The 24,242-nt window shown below is 38.2% G+C and overlaps 1 protein-coding gene across 4 annotated transcripts in view; it reads left to right on the top strand.

The window, feature by feature from the left end:
• LOC148836053 (dedicator of cytokinesis protein 9-like) overlaps positions 1–24,242 on the top strand; it is a 156,696-nt gene that overhangs the window by 82,296 nt on the left and 50,158 nt on the right. For all 4 annotated transcript variants that reach the window (XM_088912611.1, XM_088912609.1, XM_088912610.1 and 1 more), the window contains exons 3-12: positions 596–685; positions 5,056–5,138; positions 7,502–7,571; positions 11,548–11,643; positions 12,475–12,609; positions 18,485–18,659; positions 20,079–20,131; positions 20,830–20,904; positions 21,885–22,025; positions 23,742–23,954. In XM_088912611.1, coding sequence (XP_088768737.1) covers positions 596–685; positions 5,056–5,138; positions 7,502–7,571; positions 11,548–11,643; positions 12,475–12,609; positions 18,485–18,659; positions 20,079–20,131; positions 20,830–20,904; positions 21,885–22,025; positions 23,742–23,954 — 1,131 coding nt within the window. The remainder of the gene's footprint in view (positions 1–595; positions 686–5,055; positions 5,139–7,501; positions 7,572–11,547; positions 11,644–12,474; positions 12,610–18,484; positions 18,660–20,078; positions 20,132–20,829; positions 20,905–21,884; positions 22,026–23,741; positions 23,955–24,242) is intronic.

Raw genomic sequence — 24,242 nt, 5'->3', positions numbered from 1 at the left:
CAGAGAGGGAGAGAAGCTTGGGGTCAGAGCGCAGGGTCAGCCATTTATACGGCACCCTGGAGCAGGTGGGGTTAAGGGCCTTGCTCAGGGGCCCAACGGAGTAGGATTCCTCTGCCAGCCACGGGATACAAACCGGCAACCTTCCAGCCACAGGTGCAGATCCTTAGCCACAGAGCCACTGCACTGCCCACATACGTGGAGTAGAATTAGAGGTTACTTGAGTGCTCTGCTTTCTACTATTAGGCAACATTCAAAGCTTATAATATTCTTATATCCCGTAATTCATGGGGAATTGTGCTTTAAGACACTGTAACCCTAAACTGTTTCGTACAAGATCCATTTTAAGCTTTTTATGAAGATGATATAAATTAAAATCATAGCAACATTCCAGTAACAGAAATATCTTTTCATTTTTTAGCAAAATGAAATAATGGTGAATATGTAAAATAATGTTAACATTTGTCTCATTGATGTGGGATCTGAACATCTGTGGTGATTTTGAGAATGATAAGTGAATGAATGTTTGTTGACAAGACAGTAAGGAGCCGGGTATTGTCCATAGCTGTGCTCACTCATGTTTTTTATATCTTTCTAGATATCGATGTTGAGACGCAGTGGAAGGACGATCTATCCTACAGTGCCAGAAAATGCTGAGAAAGAGGCACAGAGCTTATTTGTCCAGGAGGTAAGTCACTTCTTGTGAGGCGGTGATTATCTCTATCAGAATAGCATGAAATACTGCACATCTGCAGGGCTTTACTGGATTTGACTTTGAATGTCTCACTACTGTACATATTGAAGAGAGGGTTTGGGGATGACTTTGCTCAAATGAGTGACTGTCATTGTGGTTAAGTGCACTCTTTGCCTGAGGGTTGTGAAATTCTGTCAGTGTGGGATGGGTAACTGGAATAGCAGAGCATCGTGTGTGTTGTTCCTGACCTGACACTTGTGTGGGTGGGAACCCACCGGAGAATATTTAGTGTAAGAAAATGCCTTGTGTGGATTGAAATCTAAAGTCATGCCTCTCCAGCACTGTGCACCACCTAGCCCAGCAATGGTTATTTTAAAGCTGTCCGGATTAGTCATTGTGAATTACCAGTAAACAAAACTTAAGATCATGGAAAAATAGGAATCATGGACTGGGTCCCCAGGTCGTTTAGAAAAACCCAGTGTGTAGAAATTCCCTTTGGAGAGACTTCTAAGGGACATTAGAATTCCCTTGGGTGCTTTCCTCAGATATAGTTGCTTTGTTTAAGGAGTTTACTGTATTTTTGAGGAGTGGAAAAATGCAGTGAGGAAGATAGGGAAAATTTTTACTGGAAATGAGAAAGGTAAAGGTTCATTTAATGTGAACATTTAAGTTTTTGGACTTTTAAGACGGAGCAAAGATGCTGGAATCATCTCCCTAGTTGTGGTAGAAGCAGATCCCATGGAATCTGTGAAGAAAGGATTGTTGGAATTCCCAGATCAGATAGATACTAACAACCAAAGAGTACAAAGTGGTCTGAAGTCTTTCCTCATTCATATCCTTTCCTATGTGCACATTCAAAGATGAACTTCATGATGTAAGATTCCGTTTTTCTCTTATTTAAAAGTTTAAAATTTTCCTTTGTAAAATAATGTGAATTATATGGTTAAAAAGTATTTTCCAAGCCTTGGCCTGAAAGTCAAATACAGTATTTTGAGCCGAGCTTCTTCATATGTCTAGTAAAAACAGCAGGAAGGAGAAGGTTAGAGCTTCAGGCTAATCCCTTCTGTCACCAGCTTGATTTGCATCTAGACAGTTCATGCTAAAGTTACGGGAAACTAGCCTTTATAAAGAGTATTATCACTATTATTTCACATGCATTGTCTGCCCTTTTTAGACCGAAAAGCAGATATGTTCTCATTTTAAAACGTTATCATGATGGCAACACGGCCACACCCATGTGGGAAATTTGTATAGCTCTGTCTCTCATGAAAGGTATTCATTACTGAATCGCTGTCTATATGCCAATTCAGTGAATGATTTGGCCTGTATACAGCATGAACTATACAGTATTTTAGATAGCTTCACTCCACTTACCTTATAATAAACCCTCAATGCTGATTGTTTTGGAAATCCTTTATATCCCCAAACCAACTTTCATAAATCAACATAATACATTGAATTGGCATGTTTCGGATGCTCTTGGAAGGTGGAATACATTTCATAAACACCTCTCTGTCTTTTCTGGGAGCTTTCTTCGTCATGGGTGAGCTTGTGCTGTTGCACATATTTTAGCATGATTTCAGACTATGTTGAGCAGTGCTTCCAGACTACTAGTGTCTCCTGAAAGAGAGGGTAAGATGGGGTCACTTTTTATACATGGGGTGCACTGTTCTGAAATCCCACATAGTGGTGCAGTGGTTAGCATAACCGAAGTTTCAATTACGGACGTTGGGTGTTAGCATGGCGTTTGTATGCTCTCCCCATGATTGCATAGGTTTCCTCTTACAGTCCAAAGACAGACTGGAAGGTTTACTTCTGGGGTAAATTGGCCCTGATGTGAGTGTGTGTACATTTATGTCTGTGTGTGTCCTGTGATGCACTGGGATCCCATCCAGGGTGTGTCCTGTCTTGCACCTGTTGTTTGCCAGGATACTCTCCAGCTCCCTCATTACCCTGAATTGGATGAAGCAGCTACATGATGGATAGTTGTTCTGCCATTAATTTGTATCCATGAGTTTGGAGTGTTTCAAACCAAATTGCATTTCAATCTAAAATTTTGCTCAAGGTGTGCCCTGCGATGGGCTGGTGTCCTATTGCTTGTCGAGATGGGCTCCAGCTCCCTTGCGATACTAAATTCCATAAAGCAGTTAGAAAATGGACGAATATTTTTAAGGAGTTGTTTCCTTGTTTACTTTTCATACATGCATTCACACTAGCAGTCAATGCATGCATGTGTACAACATAATTCTTTGTTTCTGTGCATATAGAGTGCATTGTCTCCGTGCTGATGGGCAAGCTATACACTTGATGTACCGCAGAATACACTGTGCCAGTTGAATGAACACACTTCTGTGTTCAGTGGTGGGGGAAGGTGCATTCCTCTCTCCTTTTCTTTACACGTAACTTGGGGATAGGGCAAGGCAGCACCATGGAAAAGGAGAAACGATCCTTCCCTTCCCTGGTCAAGTGTAGCATGACATCATGAACAACAGCTGCAGACTTCGGCACAGCATGATTCTGTCACTCTTTCTGGTTTTTTTAACATGCAGACTAGAGTTCAAATGTTCAACTGTAAGGTTCTTGAGTCATTTCATGTAACAAGAATGACATTCTAAATTATCCTATCTTTCTGGTGTAACTAGAAATTACAACAGTGCACTGTTTTGATAGTTCTCGCAAGTGTGTATTCTGTGAGTTACTGAAAGGGGTGGTATACAGAGTAGCTCTTGGGTTATTCTCTTGGGGTTGGTTAGACACCTACATATTATCATAGTAGTTCAGGTGGGTAGCTGCGTCAGCATGCGTAGGCTGCAAAGGAACAAGTAATAGGTTTATTCCATGCTGAAAAAAAGAAGAAAGAGAACACAACGTTTCGGCCGTGGAGCCTTCTTCAGGTGTGAAGAAGGAGCCTTCTTCACACCTGAAGAAGGCTCCACGGCCGAAACGTTGTGTTCTCTTTCTTCTTTTTTTCAGCATGGAATAAACCTATTACTTGTTCCTTTACATATTATCATGAGCCACATTATCGTGCATTGCCACAGATATTCTTTGAGCTTGCTGCCTCTTTGGTTGGTGGTTATTAGATCTGTGAATGCAGCCATTGTCCCATTTATAACATTCCTTCCCACGTAAATGTCTGTGTCTTCCTAAACCAAATATTTGTGAACAAATTGAAAGTATTCTAGGCTGTAAAAAACTGTTAGTAAAGATATTTCGCAATCTGATTTAGGTTTCTCAATTGGAACATTTCCCTGAAAACCGGTTTTCCATAAATCATTAATAGAAGGGAAAGCAATGACCTGCAGGATACAGTGAATCCTTGTACTGTATATACTGAATATGAAAATATGCAGATTTCTTAAAATCTATTTAATTTCTTAGCAGATCTGAAATCCAACAAAGGAACTTCTATGGGCATGACTCTTTTTTAACTATTTTTTTAACTCTTCTTAGTGCACTTATTACTGTACAGATTGTATTGTATGTATTGTATTATTATTATTTTATCATTCATTACACTGTGTCTGTGTTGTCTGTGTTAAACTGCTGTTGCACTGCGATTTCCCTCACGGGATCAATAAAGTATCTATCTCTATCACTGGTTAATTTTCTGGGCTTCTGAAAATTTGAAAGCACTACCAAGTTGTTTCCAAGTTATGTTAAGTAGTTATTTCAAATTCTAAAAGTCAGGAGCAGTACAGGAATTCATGCCTCTTTTTGCTCTACATTTCATTTCACATTATATTATGTTTTAAGCATTGATAAGGGATATGTGAAGCAGAGCTCAACAATTTAAAAACTGGAGGTTTCATGTGCTGAATTTATTAATAAAAATAATCCAGATATGTAGACACTTTTGTCACCAGAAGGAAATGAATTTGTTCTTTATATTAAATATAGGAGTTTAAATAAAGATGATCAAAATGGTAGCTGTGCAGTGCAAATAATATATATACACACATTATAGTAAATGTAAGTGCATACTGAAGCCATCCGCTCCGTCTTTTTAGTTTGACATAAAAACAGTTACAGACAACAGGAGGCAGTTTGGCACGTTTAGCTAGTTTTTTTTCAGGAGCTAATTGATCCAAGGAGCTCATCCTGTCTTTTCTTGAAGGATGCCACGGTGTCAGCCTCAACAACATGGCTAGATGTTCAGTTGAATTCTCACACGTTCAGTACGTGTTTACTGCTGTGTAATTATATAGATTACTAATTAAAAATAAGTTTTAAATGGAAATTGGTTTATCCTACTGATTCTCCTCTCTCCTTGTGATTCTGAATTCCTGTGCACCTACACTGACAAATGTATTTTCTCAACACGTGAAAAAACCTTACAGCTATTTTATTTTTTTTCCCTACAGTGCATAAAGACCTGTAACTCAGACTGGCACGTTGTGAATTATAAATATGAGGATTACTCAGGAGATTTCCGACAGCTCCCAAAGTAAGTCCCTTTTGTAATGAAACATTTTTTCCCCTCTTTTCCTGCTAATCATCCTATAATACCAGGCTTTGATAAATGTGCTTTATTCATTTTCTGGCCGAGACAAGACTCTGTGTTTTATCAGCTCAGCGACAGAAACAGTGATTTCGTATCGATTTTCTTTCACTACATTCATTCTCTTGAACTAAGTTCATTTAAACATTTTAAACTTTAAACATTTGAGAAATCTTGGCATCAGACTCATAAGGAAATACAGGTCACTCAGGTCCATAGTGCAACAATACAAAATTTCCTTCTAACTAAGCCGTCTAAGGCTATTTTGGTTTTTTTATGATTGAGTAGCAACCATTTGCAGAAACAGTGATGATAATGGGGGGAGGGGGTAGACTGTACAGGATCCACATCCTTAAAAAAATCTCATCTGTTTTATCCATCTGTTGTGCAAATGGATTCTTGCTGTTGATTGGGAAAAGTTCAGTATGAGGACATTATTTCCCTGTTGAGTTGGCTTCAGAAAATGAGCCTTGTACACCCACAAACCTTTGCAGTATGGAAATTTGAGCTCTATTTCCCAGTGTTGAATTCTGTATGGAAATACAAATGGGCATTTGCACACAGTCCTGATTTGTGTTCACTGGGAAAGGTACAACATTAATAGTTGAGGAAAAGAAGGGTGAAATTTCTGAAATAAAGATGGCCTTGCTTTACAAATAGGCAGCAAGCCTTTACAAATGGTTAGCCAGCTTGTGTGATGAGAGCTGTAACAGTAATACTTCAAGTGGGGAGGCAGAACGGGAATGTGTGATTGTCTTTCAGGCAGGGTGGGTCTTGGACTTGACAAACAAAATCAGTGTAGCGGAATTAAAGAACCATCTGCTAAAAAAGAACTGCAGAGAAAGGTGAAAGCCGAAATCAAGTTCCCTAACACCATGCCATATGCCTCCCGGTTTTCACTCAAAACTGTGACATTTAGCAGCAGACCACTGAGAGCAGCATCTGTGATCTGCAGCATGGGTCCCTGTGTAATCATTTTGTTTGATGGTGATTCGTTAAAAATAGGTGTTTCACTCACGTGGGCCATTCCAATGAGAATGTTTCACCTGGGAGGGATATTGATTTACTTAAAGGGAAACTGCAGTCCCACTTTCTCAGACTGGTTATTAAATCTCATTAATTCAGTAATCTCAGTATAATGTTGTCAATGTTATAGAAGCATCTTGAACATTTCGAATTAAGCACAAACTTGTGAACTTTGTGAAAGTACTGAAAGTCACCATGTTCTCACTAACCCCTGTTCTCACCATGAGCGAGAGTTTCCACAAATCGCAACATGATGTGGCCCTTCCTGCTCACTTGTCACCATAATGACTAATGTAATGCGATGTACAAGCAGATAAAGTACAGGTTGTGCAACAGACATTTCACCCCATTATGATTTGCATGCTGAGTTAACAAGTAAGCAGTATTTGATGGAAATATTTCTATTAAATAAACAGAAATGTATTCACAAGCCTGCTTCTCTATAGAGTAATAACTTGAGATGACATGATGCAACCTTTTGTTGCCTCATTCTGAGTCACTGTATATGGTGTAACACATACCTGGAAATTTAATCTATTTTGTGATGTAAATTGGTGGTTTATTGTGTACTTGTGTCATGGTTTTGAAAGCACTCATCAATGCTAAATCTTTCTAACTTCAAAAATTAAAAATAGCATTGCAGCTCGTCTGTAATCAGACCATTTAAAATAACTTACATTGCAGTGTATTATTTGTTTATTGAATATCTTAAGGCCCCTGTGAAGCCAGGCTTTAAAAGTCCTGAGAATCACTCGAAATGAACAAAAAGAAACTAACAGTTAAGGTTTCTATAACGTAACAAGTAGTCATATTTGCTTTCTAGAAAGCTAAACCAAAAGATTACAAATTAGGGATACATACAGTATAATTCTTTCCCATGTAAATTTCATTAACTCCTGTGAAATTTAGATTGGCCTTTAAGGTTCTCTTTTTGATTTGTAATTAGTCAAGCTCTCAGTTATTTTAAGGATGTTTTGCATGAGTGCAGTTCAGCTCTTAATTTGAGATATATTTCTTCAGACCTAGTTACTTTGCTGAAGACCAGGCACCATTAAGTGGACCTCTCTTGAGCAGCACCAGAGTCACGGCAACTCTCAACAGTTTTAAATTTTTCTTTTCATTACAACTTCATTATTCTGTGTTTAATTGGGTCACTTTTTCTGTGTTTTATTTCTCTCTTTTCTGTTCTGTGCCTTGAGTGTTTTTTAGTTTACTGTCTAGTGCAGTGTATGTATAGCTGTTTCCATGTTGCTTCTAACTGAGTCCCGATGACTGTGTTACAGCAAGGTGTCCCGACCAGATAAGCTGCCTGTCCATGTGTTTGAGGTAGATGAAGATGTAGACAAAGACGAGGTGAGTACCCTGCCTGGAATCATCCCTGCAGATAGTACAGTATATGTATATGAGGTGTGTTTTGAAAATAAAAGTAATTGAAGATCCTCTTTCCTTGTAGTCTTCAAGGATATTCTATTTTGGCGTGGCTAGTTCTTCTTGCAGGGCAGCACAGTGTTGGGACCCCAAGCTGGAAGAAGCAGTTAGAAATGGAATGGATAGTCCTTCTTGCCCAGTCCCTTTCTCAAAGAAAGCTGAAATTCCATCAAAGGACAGACATAACTCATGTCGTGTCAACACACCACAGTGTTACTGTACATGTATTAGGGATTTCAGTGCAGTTACTTGAACTGTCATCTGGTAAATATGAGCTCTAGCAAGTATGTTAAGCTACTGTACCAAACTGCTTAAGAATATTGTTTTTTCCTGAAGATGAATCCTTTTGGGTCAAGATTAAGAATGATCTGGCTCTCTCAAAGGATGGCTTTGTCTTTTTTATCTCTTTCCAGTTTTGCAAGAGAGGTTAAACTGCACATCATCAGCATCACTTCCCCCTGCTAATTGCTTGCATGAATAGGGCTTTTTTCTTGTTACTGTAATGTAAAAACTGCTTGCTTGTTCATTACAGTTTACTGCTTTGTAGAGCCAGAAGAAAAAAGATATTTTGTAATAAATGTGAATTAAATCAAATTTGATAGCTCACAAGATAGAAGTCAAGAGCAGTTTTCCTAAGTCCCCTGAATTTATATATAAGGTATAAATATGTAATAACTGAATATATTGGTGTATCTTAATTCAGACCACACAGAACAGTGCAGTATTTAAAATATATCAGTTCTCAAGCGTACTGCTTTCCCTGTTCCTGTAGAAAGGTGCTACAGTAGGGGATTGTATTGTTTGCCCTATAATTCTTGTTAAATACAGTATGTTGGACACAAAGTCAGTATTCATTTTGTCATGTAATCATGATTATTAATAAAGATTTGTAAAGGGCCCAGATTCTTTATCTGGAGGTGAACAGTTTTCAAGTTGTAGCTCAGCCTGGTTGAGCCAATGCCCAATGTAATGAACACAGGCTTAAGAGAGTAAACCTCGAGCTTGTTTCATGGTCTCTTGATTTTTAGTCAGTCATTTGGCTAGGTACAAGTAAACAGAGCACTCTTGAAGCCTGCATTTCCTAGAACTAAGTGAGATTAAGAATGAACCTCTCTACCCTCATTGAACCCTAATGCATACCCTCAGTTTTGAACCATAAGTGGATATTTTGCTTTGCTAAAGGTTCTGTTTTCCATCGTTGAAATCTGCTGGAGATTTAAAAATACTAACTAGCTGCATATTTCTGTTGTAAAAATCCTAATCAACTGTTTGCAGACAGTCCATGAGTACTTGCCAAAAAGTGCTTTTTCATATTGTTTGCCATGGACTGTGCTATGCAGTCTTTTTGTCTGGAGGCTCGTACAGGTAGTTTGAGGACTGAAACACAATCCAAAAACAGAGCCACTGGCACTTTCAGTTTAAAAAACCTGGCACAACTGACTAATGAGCTTAATTTCGGACACATTTCTGGTTTGTTCAGTGCCTTGTAAAGATGCAGTCTATTAGCTGTGTAATTTAGACTGTATTTAGTTTGGAGAGCCTATCCAAGAGACCACATTTGATTTTTCAGGATCACCTGCTGAGAACTGCTAGTCCTGGGGGAAGAATGACACAGGAGATGCAGTATTGTATTTCACTGTACTAGTGTGGCACAAAGACAGAGGAACATTGTGTTCCCCATCCATTTTATTCTTCAAAAAATAACTTTGATGGCACACGTGCATATCACTAAGTAGTACATGGACATGTATGTGCACATGAAAAATAATTGGATGGCATGGTTAAGTTTTGCCTGCCCCATCTATCGTGTTCAGGGTTCAATTCCGACATTGGAAGTCTATCTATGTTGGGTTTGCTTTCCTGTGTTTGTGTGGGTTTTTATGGTGTGCTGCCAAAACACATGCAGTCTGGGTTCGATTGGCTGTTCTAATTTGTTCCATAATTGCTCCAAGCCCTGTGTGGAACTGGTTGGGGGGAAGTGCTCTGTCAATACCACCTTCTGCCCTGCGCTATCAGAACAGGCTTAAGTTCTCCAAAACCCTTGCCAGCACAAGCATTCTTCTAATGCTGCGAGGGTGAAAATAATTTATTTCAGGTTCATGTGCGGGGAGAGCATATTTTCTCCGCAGGGTTCATGAGAACATCCTTGGCCCTTTTGTGGGTAAATACCACACCCTTGAATGTAACACCTTCTGTCTTTTTCCTTGATTATTTTATTGTGATTAGATTTGCACTGGCAGCCAAATACAGACCACCCAAATATTCGTGTTGTAAACCGACTATGATTTGACTGCCAAGAGCTGACATTGAAGGCAAATTACTCTCCTCCAGTCCAGTCCACCGGTCAAACTGTTTCTACAGGGAAAAACTTCAAACTAATTGCCGTACACAGATGAACATGCCCAAGGAATATCATTTTCAGCAATTATAAGATTGCGTGTGAAATAGATACAACCTTATTTACTAAGGTCTGTTCTTATGCGATTAAGACTACTTCACATTCTATTAAAATATTTTTTTCTCTTTGTACTGTAGATAGCCACTAAATTGGCACTAAAAGGCAACACAAAACCTGTAATCTCCTCCTAAACTGCTAAAAACATTTGAAGGAGTCCTGTACTTAAGATTAATTATATAAAAAATAAAACTGAAGTTGAGGGTGACTGCTGGTCTTGGGGTTGCTTAGCAACCATCTGTAGTGCGTTATAATCCAGAGAGAGCCAAAAATACAGGGGAAAACCTTGATACACAATGAGCTCAACCAGATCTTGAAGAAATCCAGGCTTCCACAGACTGTTATACGAAATGTTAAAAGTATTTCCTTTTCTGCCAGTAGAAGACATTAGAAATACTATTTGTAGCACAAAAAAATGAAAATGCAGTGTAAAGCTGAAAATCATTATCAATTATATTGATTAAGATCAGTGTATAGAAGGGTGTTAAATTATACTGACAGTGTGGTGCAACAAGTTGAAACAAGTCTTAAAAATTACTGAAGTTTTGAAAATAAGAAAATTAAAAAAAGTGACATCCCCAGAGACTTTAAACACATTTGACCTTCCCAAATCCACAAGTGTAGGAGATGTGCAATTTACAGTACAGCTGCTGCTTTGTCTGATTCTTCTCTGTCAATACCTCTGTAAAATTCTCACTTCTGCAAATTTGTGTCGGTTTTTATAAATAACGTTTTATGTGGCTTGGGAGTTTCTCGTGACATAGAACTTAAAGTAGCAGACTTACATTCTAGTTGTCCTTATCTGAAATTGAATTCTTGTCTCATGCTAAGTTCTGGGGTTAGTTTTTGTAGCTTTCTCTTACAATTATATTTTGAATCTAATGGAAAGCAGAATAATGGAAATGGAACAATGGTTCCCCATTTCCCCAGCAGTCCTCTTACAGTATATAGGCCCTACACTATATGTAAAGGTTTTTTTATTGGTTTTAATTAAGAAGGGTTAAAACTCTGCATAGAGGTCTCAGGAATGCAGCAAACATATGGATGTTTTTTTTTTAATTAAATCTATTTTTCAAAATCCTGTGTGTGTTTATAGTGACAACTAGGAATCCACCATTCGAATTTCAGTGTGATGGGTCTTAGTTTGAGTAGCTGTTCTTTTTAGTTTGTTGTCCCGGGTTTGATGATCTTTACTGTCCTTCTGTTAAGGGTTGCAGTCGTGTTGCTTTCAGGATATTCTCTGCCCTGTGGATTCCTTCAGCTTAATCAGCTTTGAGATGTGTCTTTTCCTTAGCATCTCCACAGCATCTGCAGCCTGGAAAGAGCCGGACTGGCTGTGGTGGCAAGATTCTGCCTGAAACTGAGCCAAGCGCTTGTGTGTGTATGTGCGCTCGCGCGCGGGAGAGTATGCGTGTAGGGACTGATTACCAGGGCTCTGTTTTTCAGGACACAGCCTCCCTTGGCTCCCAGAAGGGAGGGGTAACAAAACATGGATGGCTTTACAAAGGCAATATGAACAGCGCAATCAGTGTGACCATGAGGGTAAGTGAGCCAGTGATCTCGGATAAAAGTGAGCCAGCGCGTCCGTGCTGGAAGTGGTGTGTTTCACAGCTGGGCCTGGCTGTGTTCCTGTGTGGTACGCCAAGACCATGTTTGTTAGTCTTCACATGCGTTGGGTTATCCTGTTAAGCAGCTGGTGCAAAGAGAAATGATTTCATTTGCTCAGTCAACTGGCCTTCGTTACTGTTATTTACTCTTTTGTTTGCCATACAGTATGTTCAAGTAACTGTCAGGGAACTACAAACGTCTGTGGTGTCATAGTTCTATAAACAAGTGAGTGTTGTCTCTACTTCATGCAGAAACACAATTCTACGTTGACCTTCTATTGAGATGTTAGCCACTTTGTTTTAAGTTAACTAACTCTGATAGATTTGCACTTTGTAGTACAAAGAGTGGCCTTTTTGTATGGGTGTGAGCAAATGATGTTAATCACGCAGTGAGCCAGTCAGATCAGATCTTGTAAATGTGGTTTGTCATCTTCAACACTCCATCTTGGTCTCTTTGTTTACCTTAATTGTGTTTTTGAAGATTCTGATCAATGTGAACAAAATTACAAGCTTTGTTTCTTAACCTATGTAAGCTGTATAGTTAAGTCAAAAGTTGGTACAATAGGAGAAAACATTTAGAGCCTTTAAATAAACTCTTGATGCTCATAACAAGTTACATCTGACTTTTGTGCAATGCCATATTTTTAAATAACAAAGTTGTCTCCTGTAGTTTAGTCTCAATCCTGACATTCCATTCTGTTTTTTGTTCATCCTTATCTCACCCTTTACATTGTTTTTTTAATTACCATTTTATTTTGCTTCTCAGTCATTCAAAAGAAGATATTTTCACCTAACTCAGCTTGGAGATGGATCTTACAACCTGAACTTCTACAAGGATGAGAAACTCGCCAGAGAGCCCAAAGGATCAATATTCTTGGACTCCTGCATGGGTGTTGTTCAGGTAATCTTGTGTCCTGTGGCATGCACAGTGGTTATTCAGATGAAAACGTATTTGAACACCAAGAGGGAAACAAAAATATGTAAAGATTAATGTACAGTAAGTAAAGGGGGTGATGATTTTAATGAGAGCCTGAGTGAAAACTGTCCTTAGACCATTTATACAATGCAAAAAAATATGACTTGAATCATTGAGTTTTCTAAAGTCAGTAAACTATGAGACTATATCACAGAAGTAAATGCAGGTCTTCAGCCCTGAAGCATTTGGATTCCATAATGTACTGATAAGCAGGTTTTGTATTAAACTCTTTCTCAATACGTGTGAGTAACGTGACAGTCACCTGAACAGGACAGCCTGAGTAACAAATGGACACAGACAGGGGATGACTGAAAGTGAATCAATGCCATTTATCTATCTAAAGTTTCACAAAATAACAAAGGCTTGTATTGTATGAAAAGTATAAGATCACTCCCTGAGTACAGCACAATCTGCCTTTCATCCCTGACTCGCTGACTGTGGGAGTCTGGGCTTGATGCTTAATGAGCACAGTGAAGCAGATGTGCTGTTTCTGACCTTTCTAACGGTGCTGCATTCTTCAAGCACTTGCTGTGAGCATATCGGTATAAGAATAATAAGCCTGTGCTGCAGAAGAAACAAACCCTTTGATTAAAGGGGGTGCAGCCTCCTTCCTGGCCAAGTTTTGTCCTGTTGAAGTAACGTCTTAAAGATAACACAAGGTTGGCTTGAATATGTGTGTGAAGAGAACAAAGGCTTTGGTTGTGAAGATTGTGGTCTCCTATCCTTAGTTGTCTGTTCCAGAATTCTGCTTGCTTAGCCTGTTGCTTTTTTTCCCAAAAGAGTGACCTGAGTGATTCACTGATCACTGCTTATAATACTTTAAAATGGTCGTGGTGGAAGGCCTTACTTGATCATTTCAATCCTAAAATGTGTTTAAACTTTATGATTGTGGAACTTGTTTTCAATCTTAAATCTCATTTCATAATTGCAAGAACCAAATCCTGAACTAATGAATAAACAGTCAGTTCATTCTTAGTGCTGTCTGCTTATGTTCAAACATCATGGACTGGTCACATTTAAGAACTTAACATAAAAATGAGAAGAAGGCATTCTGCCCATCTAGCCCATTTGGTAGTTGGTTGCTTATTGATCCACACATCTCATCCATCTGTTTTTAAGATATGCTTAAGTATGGCTTCAATATCATACCTGGGTAGTTTTACCATTCCTCCACAACATTTTAGATAAAGTGCTTCCTGTTCTAAGGTTTAAATGCATTTCCACATTGAGGATTTGGAATAATTGCATCAGGACTTCTCACAAGATTCTCTTTTTCACAGCCAGAAATGGTTTTAGTTTCTTCAGCCTGTCAGTGTAGGTCATTTCCTAAAGCCCAGTAAGGTTGCTCTTCTCTGGACTGCAGCAAAATCTTACCTATGTGGTGACCAAAACTATACATGATATTCCAAAGATTCTGCACTTTTAACTACTGTGTATATCCTGACACTTTTTAATTGCTAACTCATTGTCTAGTAGATTAAATGATTTTCATAAATAGCCTCTCCTAGCTCACTGTTTGCTATTTCGTATTTATAGTCTGTTTTTGTTACCTTCATGCAAAACATTGCACTTGACACTATGTTCTAGATGTTTTGAATTTTATCTAAATGTTTTTGAATTCATTAGCCACTTCTGTAGTGTTTGCCAATACTCCTAATTTGGTATGATCTGCAGATTTTACTAGTTCACTATACCAGAATCTAGATGTTGATATAAATTAGGAAGCACAGTGGTCTAAGTATAAATCCCTGGGGTACTCCACATTTTGCTGATATAATACCATCTGACATAAACAGGAAATTATCCAGAATAACATTGTCCTATCATACCATTTGTACATACAGTGGTGTGAAAAAGTGTTTGCCCCCTTCCTGATTTCTTATTTTTTTGCATGTTTGTCACACTGAAATGTTTCAGATCATCAAACAAATTGAAATATTAGACAAAGATAACACAAGTAAACACAAAATGCAGTTTTTAAATGAAGGTTTTTATTATTAAGGGAAAAATAAAATCCAAACCTACATGGCCCTGTGTGAAAAAGTGATTGCCCCCCCTGTTAAAACATAAATCAACTGTGGTTTATCACATCTTTGGAAAGCTCAAGAGTTCAATTTCTCTAGCCACACCCAGGCCTGATTACTGCCACACCTGTTCTCAATCAAGAAATCACTTAAATAGGACCTGCCTGACAAAGTGAAGTAGACCAAAAGATCCTCAAAAGCTAGACATCATTCTGCGATCCAAACAAATTCAGGAACGAATGAGAAACAGAGTAATTGAGATTTATCAGTCTGAAAAAGGTTATAAGGCCATTTCTAAAGTTTTGGGACTCCAGCGAACCACAGTGAGAGCCATTAACCACAAATGGCGAAAACATGGAACAGTGGTGAACCTTCCCAGGAGTGGCTGGCCGACCAAAATTACCCCAAGAGCGCAGCGACGACTCATCCAAGAGGTCAGAAAAAACCCCACAACAACATCCAAATAACTGCAGGCTTCACTTGCCTCAGTTAAGGTCGGTGTTCATGACTCCACCATAAGAAAGAGACTGGGCAAAAATGGCCTGTATGGCAGAGTTCCAAGACGAAAACCAGTGCTGAGCAAAAAGAACATAAAGGCTTGTCTCGGTTTTGCCAGAAAACATCTTGATGATCCCCAAGACTTTTGGGGAAAATACTCTGTGGACTGACGAGACAAAAGTTGAACTTTTTGGAAGGTGTGTGTCCCATTACATCTGGCGTAAAAGTAACACAGCATTTCAGAAAAGGAACATCATACTGTACCAACAGTAAAATATGGTGGTGGTAGTGTGATGGTCTGGGGCTGTTTTGCTGCTTCAGGACCTGGAAGACTTGCTGTGGTAAATGGAACCATGAATTCTGCTGTTTACCAAAAAATCCTGAAGGAGAATGTCCGGCCATCTGTTCGTGACCTCAAGCTGAAGCGCACTTGGGTTCTGCAGCAGGACAATGATCCAAAACACACCAGCAAGTCCACCTCTGAATGGCTTAAGAAGTCCTGACCTGAATCCGATTGAGATGTTGTGGCATAACCTTAAAAAGGTGGTTAAGGCTCGAAAACCCTCCAATGTGGCTGAATTACAACAATTCTGCAAAGATGAGTGGGCCAAAATTCCTACACAGCCCTGTAAAAGACTCATTGCCAGTTATCGCAAACGCTTGATTGCAATTGTTGCTGCTAAGGGTGGCCCAACCAGTTATTAGGTTTAGGGGGCAATCACTTTTTCACACAGGGCCATGTAGGTTTGGATTTTATTTTTCCCTTAATAATAAAAACCTTCATTTAAAAACTGCATTTTGTGTTTACTTGTGTTATCTTTGTCTAATATTTCAATTTGTTTGATGATCTGAAACATTTCAGTGTGACAAACATGCAAAAAAATAAGAAATCAGGAAGGGAGCAAACACTTTTTCACACCACTGTATATGATGAATATCACTATTCTTCAGTCTTATTTTTCATTGCAATAGTCATGTTGCACGTTATGCCTTTCCATTACATTTCTCTCTCCTGTTGCTGCTTGTGTTTCTTTGCTCCTTTTGCGCTGTACTGTTGTTCATTTCAAAAATGAAAGCAAATATAATTACAAATCCCAAGAGCTGGCTTGTATAAAAAATTGCTTCGAATTAATTACCCAATCCTTGGCAGAAGAAAGTCTCCATAACATAATGAACCTAACATAACACACATAACCCCTTGCTGTTTATGATATTGTTTGAAAGCCCCTCAATTATACTTGACTAGTGATGGACTTCTAGCCAGCTCCTGGCCTGCAGTTCACCTCTTAAAAAATATATTTTTTTCCTTATGATATGAGATTTTGTTTTCTAGGAGACCCTTTGTTTTGCTATCATCTCTGTTAGGAAATTGTTTTTCATTTTCAGTTTTACTGGTCTCTTACTCAGACTTTCCATGCCTTCCATCTCTGAGCCAGTACTGTATATTTTTTTCATGCAGTAATCTTTAGATTGTTTTTTTTTCTAGAACTGGTCTATGAAAGCTAAGGTCAACATATTTTGTTGCGGAGTCAGGTTTAAAATCAACTGGGAATTAATGAAGGCAAATAAATATTGCGAAAACAGAATAATTAATTGATCTGTCATGTCTGATAAAAATGAAATCAACAAATAGCCTCAAACATTTCAGTAGCTTACATGTTATGGCTTGGATCTAGTCTGCCACATTAAAGCTTTTTTTATTCACGTTGTATGCTGGTTATTTATTTGTATGCTGGTAAACGAGTGTGTGATGTAATCTCATGCTTTGTAGTAGGGCATAGGAGACTTGTGCATGCTTATTAAGCATGGCACTGTTGGACCTACATCAAGAAAGGATTAACAGCACTGATTAGCAGTTGTTTCTCCCAATACTTTTGGTGCTGATGTCCATTTACGTTTGATAGCCATTGCAAAATGAAGCCCCTGGGGTATCTGTTGTTTCCTTTGAATCATACTCAGTACGTTTCTTGATTCTAAATATACTTCTTTAACTTGTGTCTTTAACATTTGTGGTACAGTAAAATTGGTATCATTATTTTATTAAAAGCTAGTAGAAACAGATTATGATCAGAAACATTTTTTATATTAAAAATCTATTTTCTTTTATGTATTAAACAGTCTTCCTTTCAGGGCAAGGTTTGATGTTGATGACATTTGCAAAGCTATCTTCTATTCTGGTAATTCTTATTCAATCACTTACAGTATTAACATTCATCATTCCATCATTCTGGGAGGATAGAATTAAGTTGCCTGGGAATGTGGTCACTTTGGATGTGTCAACTCTAAAAATCCAAAGAATGGGTTGTTGGAAAAAATGCTTTGACTTGGATATTAACACTTTCTACATTTGCTGTTACAGTAATTCACTGTGGGTTTGACTTCACAGCTGCACTACAGAAAAATAGGCATTGACAATTTTGGGCTATTCCAATTGTGTGGCAGATGTCAGTCATTTTTGTGCAGCCTGTGAAGCAGCCTGAAGCCTTAAGCAGCTGATTCAGCTATTCCCTTTAAACGTGCCCAGTTTTTATCCTGGTGGTTGAAAAATCTTTGTCACTCATATGGAATTATGGCAATCCATTCCCAGCATGTTGTTTCCTTCTCTGTTACATACAACAATGTGTCTTTCCAGTTTATTGTTCCATTTCTGATTGAAAAACAACTTCTGTAAAGAGATTCTAGGAGCACAGAAAGAACAGTCCCCTGCCTTTTATGTGATTTAAAAAGGACATTTAAACATTATTGTCCGGTTTTTCCTTCCTTACCTTCCACTTCATGTTATGCACTTCACTGCTTCACTGCACTGTAGTATTACAGCTGACACACTGCTTTTGTGTGCTGTGTGTACTCATTTTTTGTCAGCATTTTGAAAAATCAAGAGTGAACCCCCAATGCAATCCTAGATTACCCAAGTGGACTTAAAACAATAAAAATGTAGTTTGGGATTTTAAATATCTGGATTTTAAGTGGAACATTGTTGATTAGACTTTAGATTGGCCACCCTGTTTTATTCCCTTGTACCTTGTACGGTCTTTAACATAAATAACTAAAAATTGCTTTCATTTCTTTATTTCTGAAGCCTAAAATACATACTGTATAGCACTGCACCTACAGATTTGTTACAGCTGTAGTGTAATGCTACTACACATGTCTTTACACTGCTTGGAATTATTGTGGCAAATAAAACTGTCAGCAGCCCACCGTCTACATTTTTGCTAAAACCCTTTCCGTTTCTTAAGCTTTAGATGCCAGCCTTCAATTGCTACCTTTCATTTCAGAACAACAAAGTACGGCGCTTTGCCTTCGAGCTGAAGATGCAGGACAAGAGTACATACCTGCTGGCAGCTGACAGTGAGGTGGAGATGGAGGAGTGGATCAGCACCTTGAACAAAATCTTACACAGCAGCTTTGAACTCGCCATGCAGGAGAAGAGGAATGGGGAGACACACGAAGGTGGGCTCTGATTGTCATTAGAATTGACCTTGGGTGCTTATTTGGTAAGGGGAGTTTTACCACCCCTGCTGAAAGGGCAAGATGTACAGTATACATTGGTTTTAAAAAAAGAACAGTTTGGACAGTTTAATTTCATTCTGTTTTCACTCTTAACAGCCTGGCAAAGAAACGGAAACATATAGCATTTTCTCATAATGAACACCACTGCATTTTCAATCCCGCATAATTTATCCAGATAATTTGAGAAAAAAATCAGTTTAGTCCCTTCATGAAAAATGGTTATGAAAACCAGTCTCGAGTTGTTGTCCTTGAAGTCTCTTTCGTTGTTTATAAATTGTTTAAGAAGATGGAGTAATAGATGATCCTGATGTAAACGTCTTATACTGTACGCCTTTGCTTTCTAGCTTGTCAGTATTTCTGTGGAACAATGCAGGATCATGTCTATGTGGCATAGGCTTCAGGGAAATGTGAAGCAGTACGCACTTTGCATGCAGCTGTAGCTTTGGACAGCTTTTGTTGTCCTTTAGCATTGCATACTTAAGACATTGCATTTAGTCTTTTTTATGCCTGGGCACTTGATCAGTTGGGTTTTATGTGGGTTTTGTACAGTTTGTTTCTATTTAAAAAGATCCTTCTAGAAGACAAAAAGTCTTCTGAATCTCATGAAGTGAATCTTATATTATGGATGAATTAGCATAGGGAAAATAGGAAAGTTCCAATGTGCTAAAAAAGTGCTTTTAATTACAGCTGAATAGTTTCCACACATCTGTGACCTTGATTTAATAAAGCAGGCCGTTACCTTTTGGCTCATTACAGATCACTCTGTTTTATTACACATTCTGTTTGTACAATGAATCAAGTTGCTGTCTAAAGCAGATTTCTGTGCCAGTCAAGAATTTTTTTGTCAAGTGAAAGGCTGGACAGGTGAATTTGTAGTTATTGTGGCATAGCTATCTGTGGGTCTATGACATTCTCTTATTTAACCTAGTGTAAGGATACTACCATGATTTTTCCATTATGCCTGTATTAGAGAATGAACTCATTTGATATTTTAAGATCTAGTGTAATCTAGAGTTAAACATCAGTATCTGTTGTTTTTCCAGCTGTAAATTTCTCTGTTGACTTAATGCTATCAGAGGTGTTCCAAATGATGGCCGTATTCCAAAAAAAAAAATCAGGTGATCAGTCAGTTTCTACATTTCTATGCAAGGTTGAACTGTTACACTTGACAAATATTCAGGAACAGAATTACACTTTTATTTCCAGGGTCTTATATACAGTAGGTTTAGACCTATTTTAGCATAAAGCAGTCTTTGGGTGTATGTAAACAAGCAGAATACACCAACCAATGGTATTTTTAGGGTATAGGGTTGAGTATTTAAAGTTTCAAATTTGTAATTAGCAATACTTTGTTTTCAGATGATGACCAAGGAAAAGCAGACAGCTCATCAGCGAGTATGGATAGCTTTCAGGTATGTTTTGCAGTCATGTCTAGAGTGAATTGAACATTCTGCAGAGCTTATTTAGTATGTTGAAGCCTAGAAACAAATGCCTTCCGTGAACCGATTTTATTATGAAATTACATAGTAGCCACTGAAAGGTGTATTTTGACTTTTCATTTAAAATTGGTTCACAAATCAATGTCAAACCATTGCATTTAATCAATTTGGACTAAATGCAATTATGCGTAATAAGCTTGACGATTTAGAGGTTGTTTCTGCAAGTTCTCATATGCAACGTTCTGAAAATTATGGCTTGTATAAATACAACCCATGTTTTTTCCTTGAGATTTTTTAAAAAATTGAGGCATCTATTGTAATTCACTTTCTGAATGTTAAGAATGTTTCTGAAACAACAGCTGTGCACCAAGTAGAGCAAAGTAGTGTATATGAAATATTTTCAGGTACTGTATGTTTAAAGCAAAGGTTACATTTAAGTATAAGTTTTTCTTGTGCTAACGTTTTTCAGTTTTAAGTTTCATAGGCATTTGAATGAAGGGTAATTAGACCTTGCATTTATGTCATGAACTGACATGATCCGTTTTCAAACCTCAGCATAGTTGGTAGACCACAAATTAAGCTCTTTGACCTGAGCATTGGTGGTTTAAGCCTTGGTCTTGTCACTAAGCTGACTACATTTGAGTTTTACCATTTTGTTTCTTTTTATTCAGAGTGGTAGAGATATTGAGTCTAAAACTCGAAGCGAAACCAGGCTGAAGCTGTTTACCTTGGATCCCGACACACAGGTCAGTGTGCGAAACAATTAGCACTACTTCCCTCTTGAAATACAGTACATTGGCAGTGTTTTGCACGTAGTTTGATGAGGTTCAAGAGAAAACATTGTTTTGTCTTGCTGTCAGAGTGTTTAGATTAATTAACCAGTCAGCTTTATTTCTCTTTAGTTAACAAATATTATTTTGTTCCATTATTCAGCTGTTAGAACCCCCACTTGTCTTTGTAGGTGAGTTTAAGTGAGTTTTCTTTGAAAAGAGTTCTGTGGCCTATATTTACCTGTCAGAGGTGTACAGTAGGTTAACATTCAAATTATCAGAAGTAAAAGCTTTGCATTTCCTAGTAGCCATTTACTCCCTTTGTCTATCCACTGATTTTACAGTGGTAGCTTGCTTGCAGTAGATACATAGGAAGTGAGTGTTTGAAAAACAGGGTAGATTAATAAAAGAACGGGTAATGGGATAAGACTGAAATTTGTGTCTCATCAATTTCAAAATACAATATAATTCAAGAGGTTCTTTGACAAGACATCATCATCGTCTTTTCTGTAGTACATTATGGTATCATACTGGGGTATATTCTATCTTTTCTGCTGAGTCTTCTGATAAAATGTGTATTCACTTGGTCCCTACCTCACCATCTCAATCAACGTATAAAACATGGTGTGGCAGAAATTTGGGAAGCTTATTTGCACCAAGGGTTGTAGGAGAAGTTCCCCAGCCAAATTATTGAATTCAATACCCTGCCTTCTTTCAAGAAATGGTAAGTTGAGATCCTTGAATCAGTTCATTATTAACAACCTATCTAGCTAAATGGAGAAAATGGTCTCCTTTTATTTATAACCTTAAAATATTCTTAAGTGAGAATGCACGATAGTTTCAATTTTGAAAAATGTGTTTATTGATCCATAGATTTCGGTATGGGCCACCATTTCATAAAGCTTAAAAAGCTATCTTCTTAAAAGTACCTTCTTTATTTTATACTTTATTTTCAGAAACTTGACTTCTCAGGAATTGAACCAGACACAAAGCCATTTGAAGAGAAATTTGGGAAGCGGATTTTGGTGAACTGCAATGACCTGTCCTTTAACCTTCAAAGTTGTGTTGCCGAAAATGAAGAGGGACCAACGACAAATGTAAGTTGAAGTGTTGCTGATTTGCTAAGGCATAATTGGTCATATTAATCTCCTGTTTATTTTCTTGAATATGTCTGAGTGTCATGATTTTTTTTTTACTTTTAAATTATAACAGGTAGCTCTGAGCAGAGAAATGTCTGTTTTTCTCTTTTGGTTTCTTTCAAGAAACGGTGGGATAAGATTCTTAATCGATTAGCTTCTAACTGCCGAATGGACTACATGGGATATATTGGTTCCTCTCATTTATAACTTTTCTGACGTGAACTCGTGGTGGTGAACTTGCGCTTGATACACTTGTGAGGCTCCATTTCTGGTCAGAATATTACACTCATTGTATGGAGAAGGATTCACATTGCCATAGCAACAGTAGCTCATACAGTATCACAGTAATTGTTGTGAGGTTTGTTTCATGTTGCTGCTAAGATACTCTGGTATCATTTGAAATCATATGTCCCCCTAGTATCAGCTATACAATGAGATGTTAGGATGGCATAAAAGTGTCATATTAAAATGGAAATGTCTAGAAGAAATCCATGCTAGGTGTGTATGCTCATGATAATGGGATTTTTTACAAGTGCTAAACTTTTTTATTTCTAAGGCAAATATTAATATTGTGGTATTGTAATGCGTGAAAAATAATGACATCTCAAAAGTACGATCTTGCAGTTTATTAATTTATTGATGCATCGGGCTTTCGTTGCCAGTGTGTCACATTCCTGAATAATATGAGAAAGATTTGTTCCGATGCTTTTTTTATAACTTTTATGGTTGAAATTGAATAATTTCATAGAGATTACATATGTAAGATGTTTTTCTGTGCTGTCTAACGGTTGTTCAGCTTGTTCAGATTCCTCTGCATTAATAAGAATTGAAAAAGAGAATAATAAACCACAATAGGTGGCAGAGCACTTTTCTGGACACTCCACTCAAAACCCTTTGCAGGTAATGAGGACTCTTCAATGCGCAGGACCCACCTGGATGATGCTACGGCAGCCAGTGCATCAGTACACTCATCATACATCAGCTGTCAGTGGGGATGAGAGCAGAGTGATGAAGCCAGTTGATCAATTGGGATTATTAGGAGGCAGTGATTGAAAAGGGCCAGGGGAAAATTTTGCCAGGACACCAGGATAACACCCCCACTCTTTTTGAAAAGCGCCATAGGATTTTTAATGACCACAGAGAATCAGGACCTAGGTTTTAGGTCTCATCTGTAGGATGGCACCTTTTTGCAGTATAGTCCCCATCACTATATAGGGGCTTTAGGAACTACACAGAGTGCAGGGTTAGTGATCCCTACTGGTCTCACTAACACCTCTTCCAATAGCAACCTTAGCTTTTCCAAGAGATCTCCCATCTAGGTACTGGCCAGGCCCACACTTGGTTATCTTCAGTAAGTTGGCAGTTTTGAGTTGCATGGTGAAATAGCTGCTCACAATAATTCTAATACTAAACCTACAACTCCAGTGTAGCCTCCAGTTAACCTGGAACACTGGAATAATTCCTGAGACAGCCCTGCAGAACTGCTTTTCATTTTGTTTTCTTTGCCCCTGTTGGACGATTGCCTGACAATAGCCGGTGTCCATTTTCTTTGTGTTTTGGTAAACCGGTGTTTGTAATTGCTGGGGGCAGGTATTTGATTGTTGTTTGTGAGCTTTTTTATAGCACTGTCACTCGGTTCTCTAAGTGATTCTTTTCTGTTTTTTTGCTCCTCAGGTGGAACCCTTCTTTGTCACCCTGTCACTTTTTGATGTCCAAAACAGTCGGAAGATCTCTGCAGACTTCCATGTGGATTTGAACCATCCTTCTGTGAGACACATGATATCCAATCCAAGTTCACAGTACATGAATGGGGGAGGGGAGGCAGCTTTGGGACCTCAGAGAATGTTTAATGGGCTCGCAGAGAGCATGCTACAGTACCCCAAACAGGTGAGGTAACGTACGGTCTGGTTCTGTCTCCTATTGTGTGCTGCCTGTTCATCACTTAATTCAAACATCATTGACGGCTTCCACAGGAAGTCGCCTATCATCTTGCAATTAACAGATAGAAGCCTTTAAATGCTTGGCCCGCTGCCATTCTGGACCTTTTCATGTTAATATGCAAGCCTGAAGCATGGGCTTGGTGCTTTGTAGAAAGCCAATATAATGTGATGTACAGTTGGCTTTGATTTCCCTGCTCTAAATAATCTAGTTCCTTCATCATTAAAAGCATTCCTT

Source organism: Atractosteus spatula, chromosome 4 (assembly GCF_055471065.1).
Source record: "Atractosteus spatula isolate fAtrSpa1 chromosome 4, fAtrSpa1.hap1, whole genome shotgun sequence".
Taxonomy (NCBI): Eukaryota; Metazoa; Chordata; class Actinopteri; order Semionotiformes; family Lepisosteidae; genus Atractosteus; species Atractosteus spatula.
The sequence above is the reverse complement of the archived record's forward strand: the minus strand, read 5'-3'. Positions and strand labels throughout refer to the sequence as shown.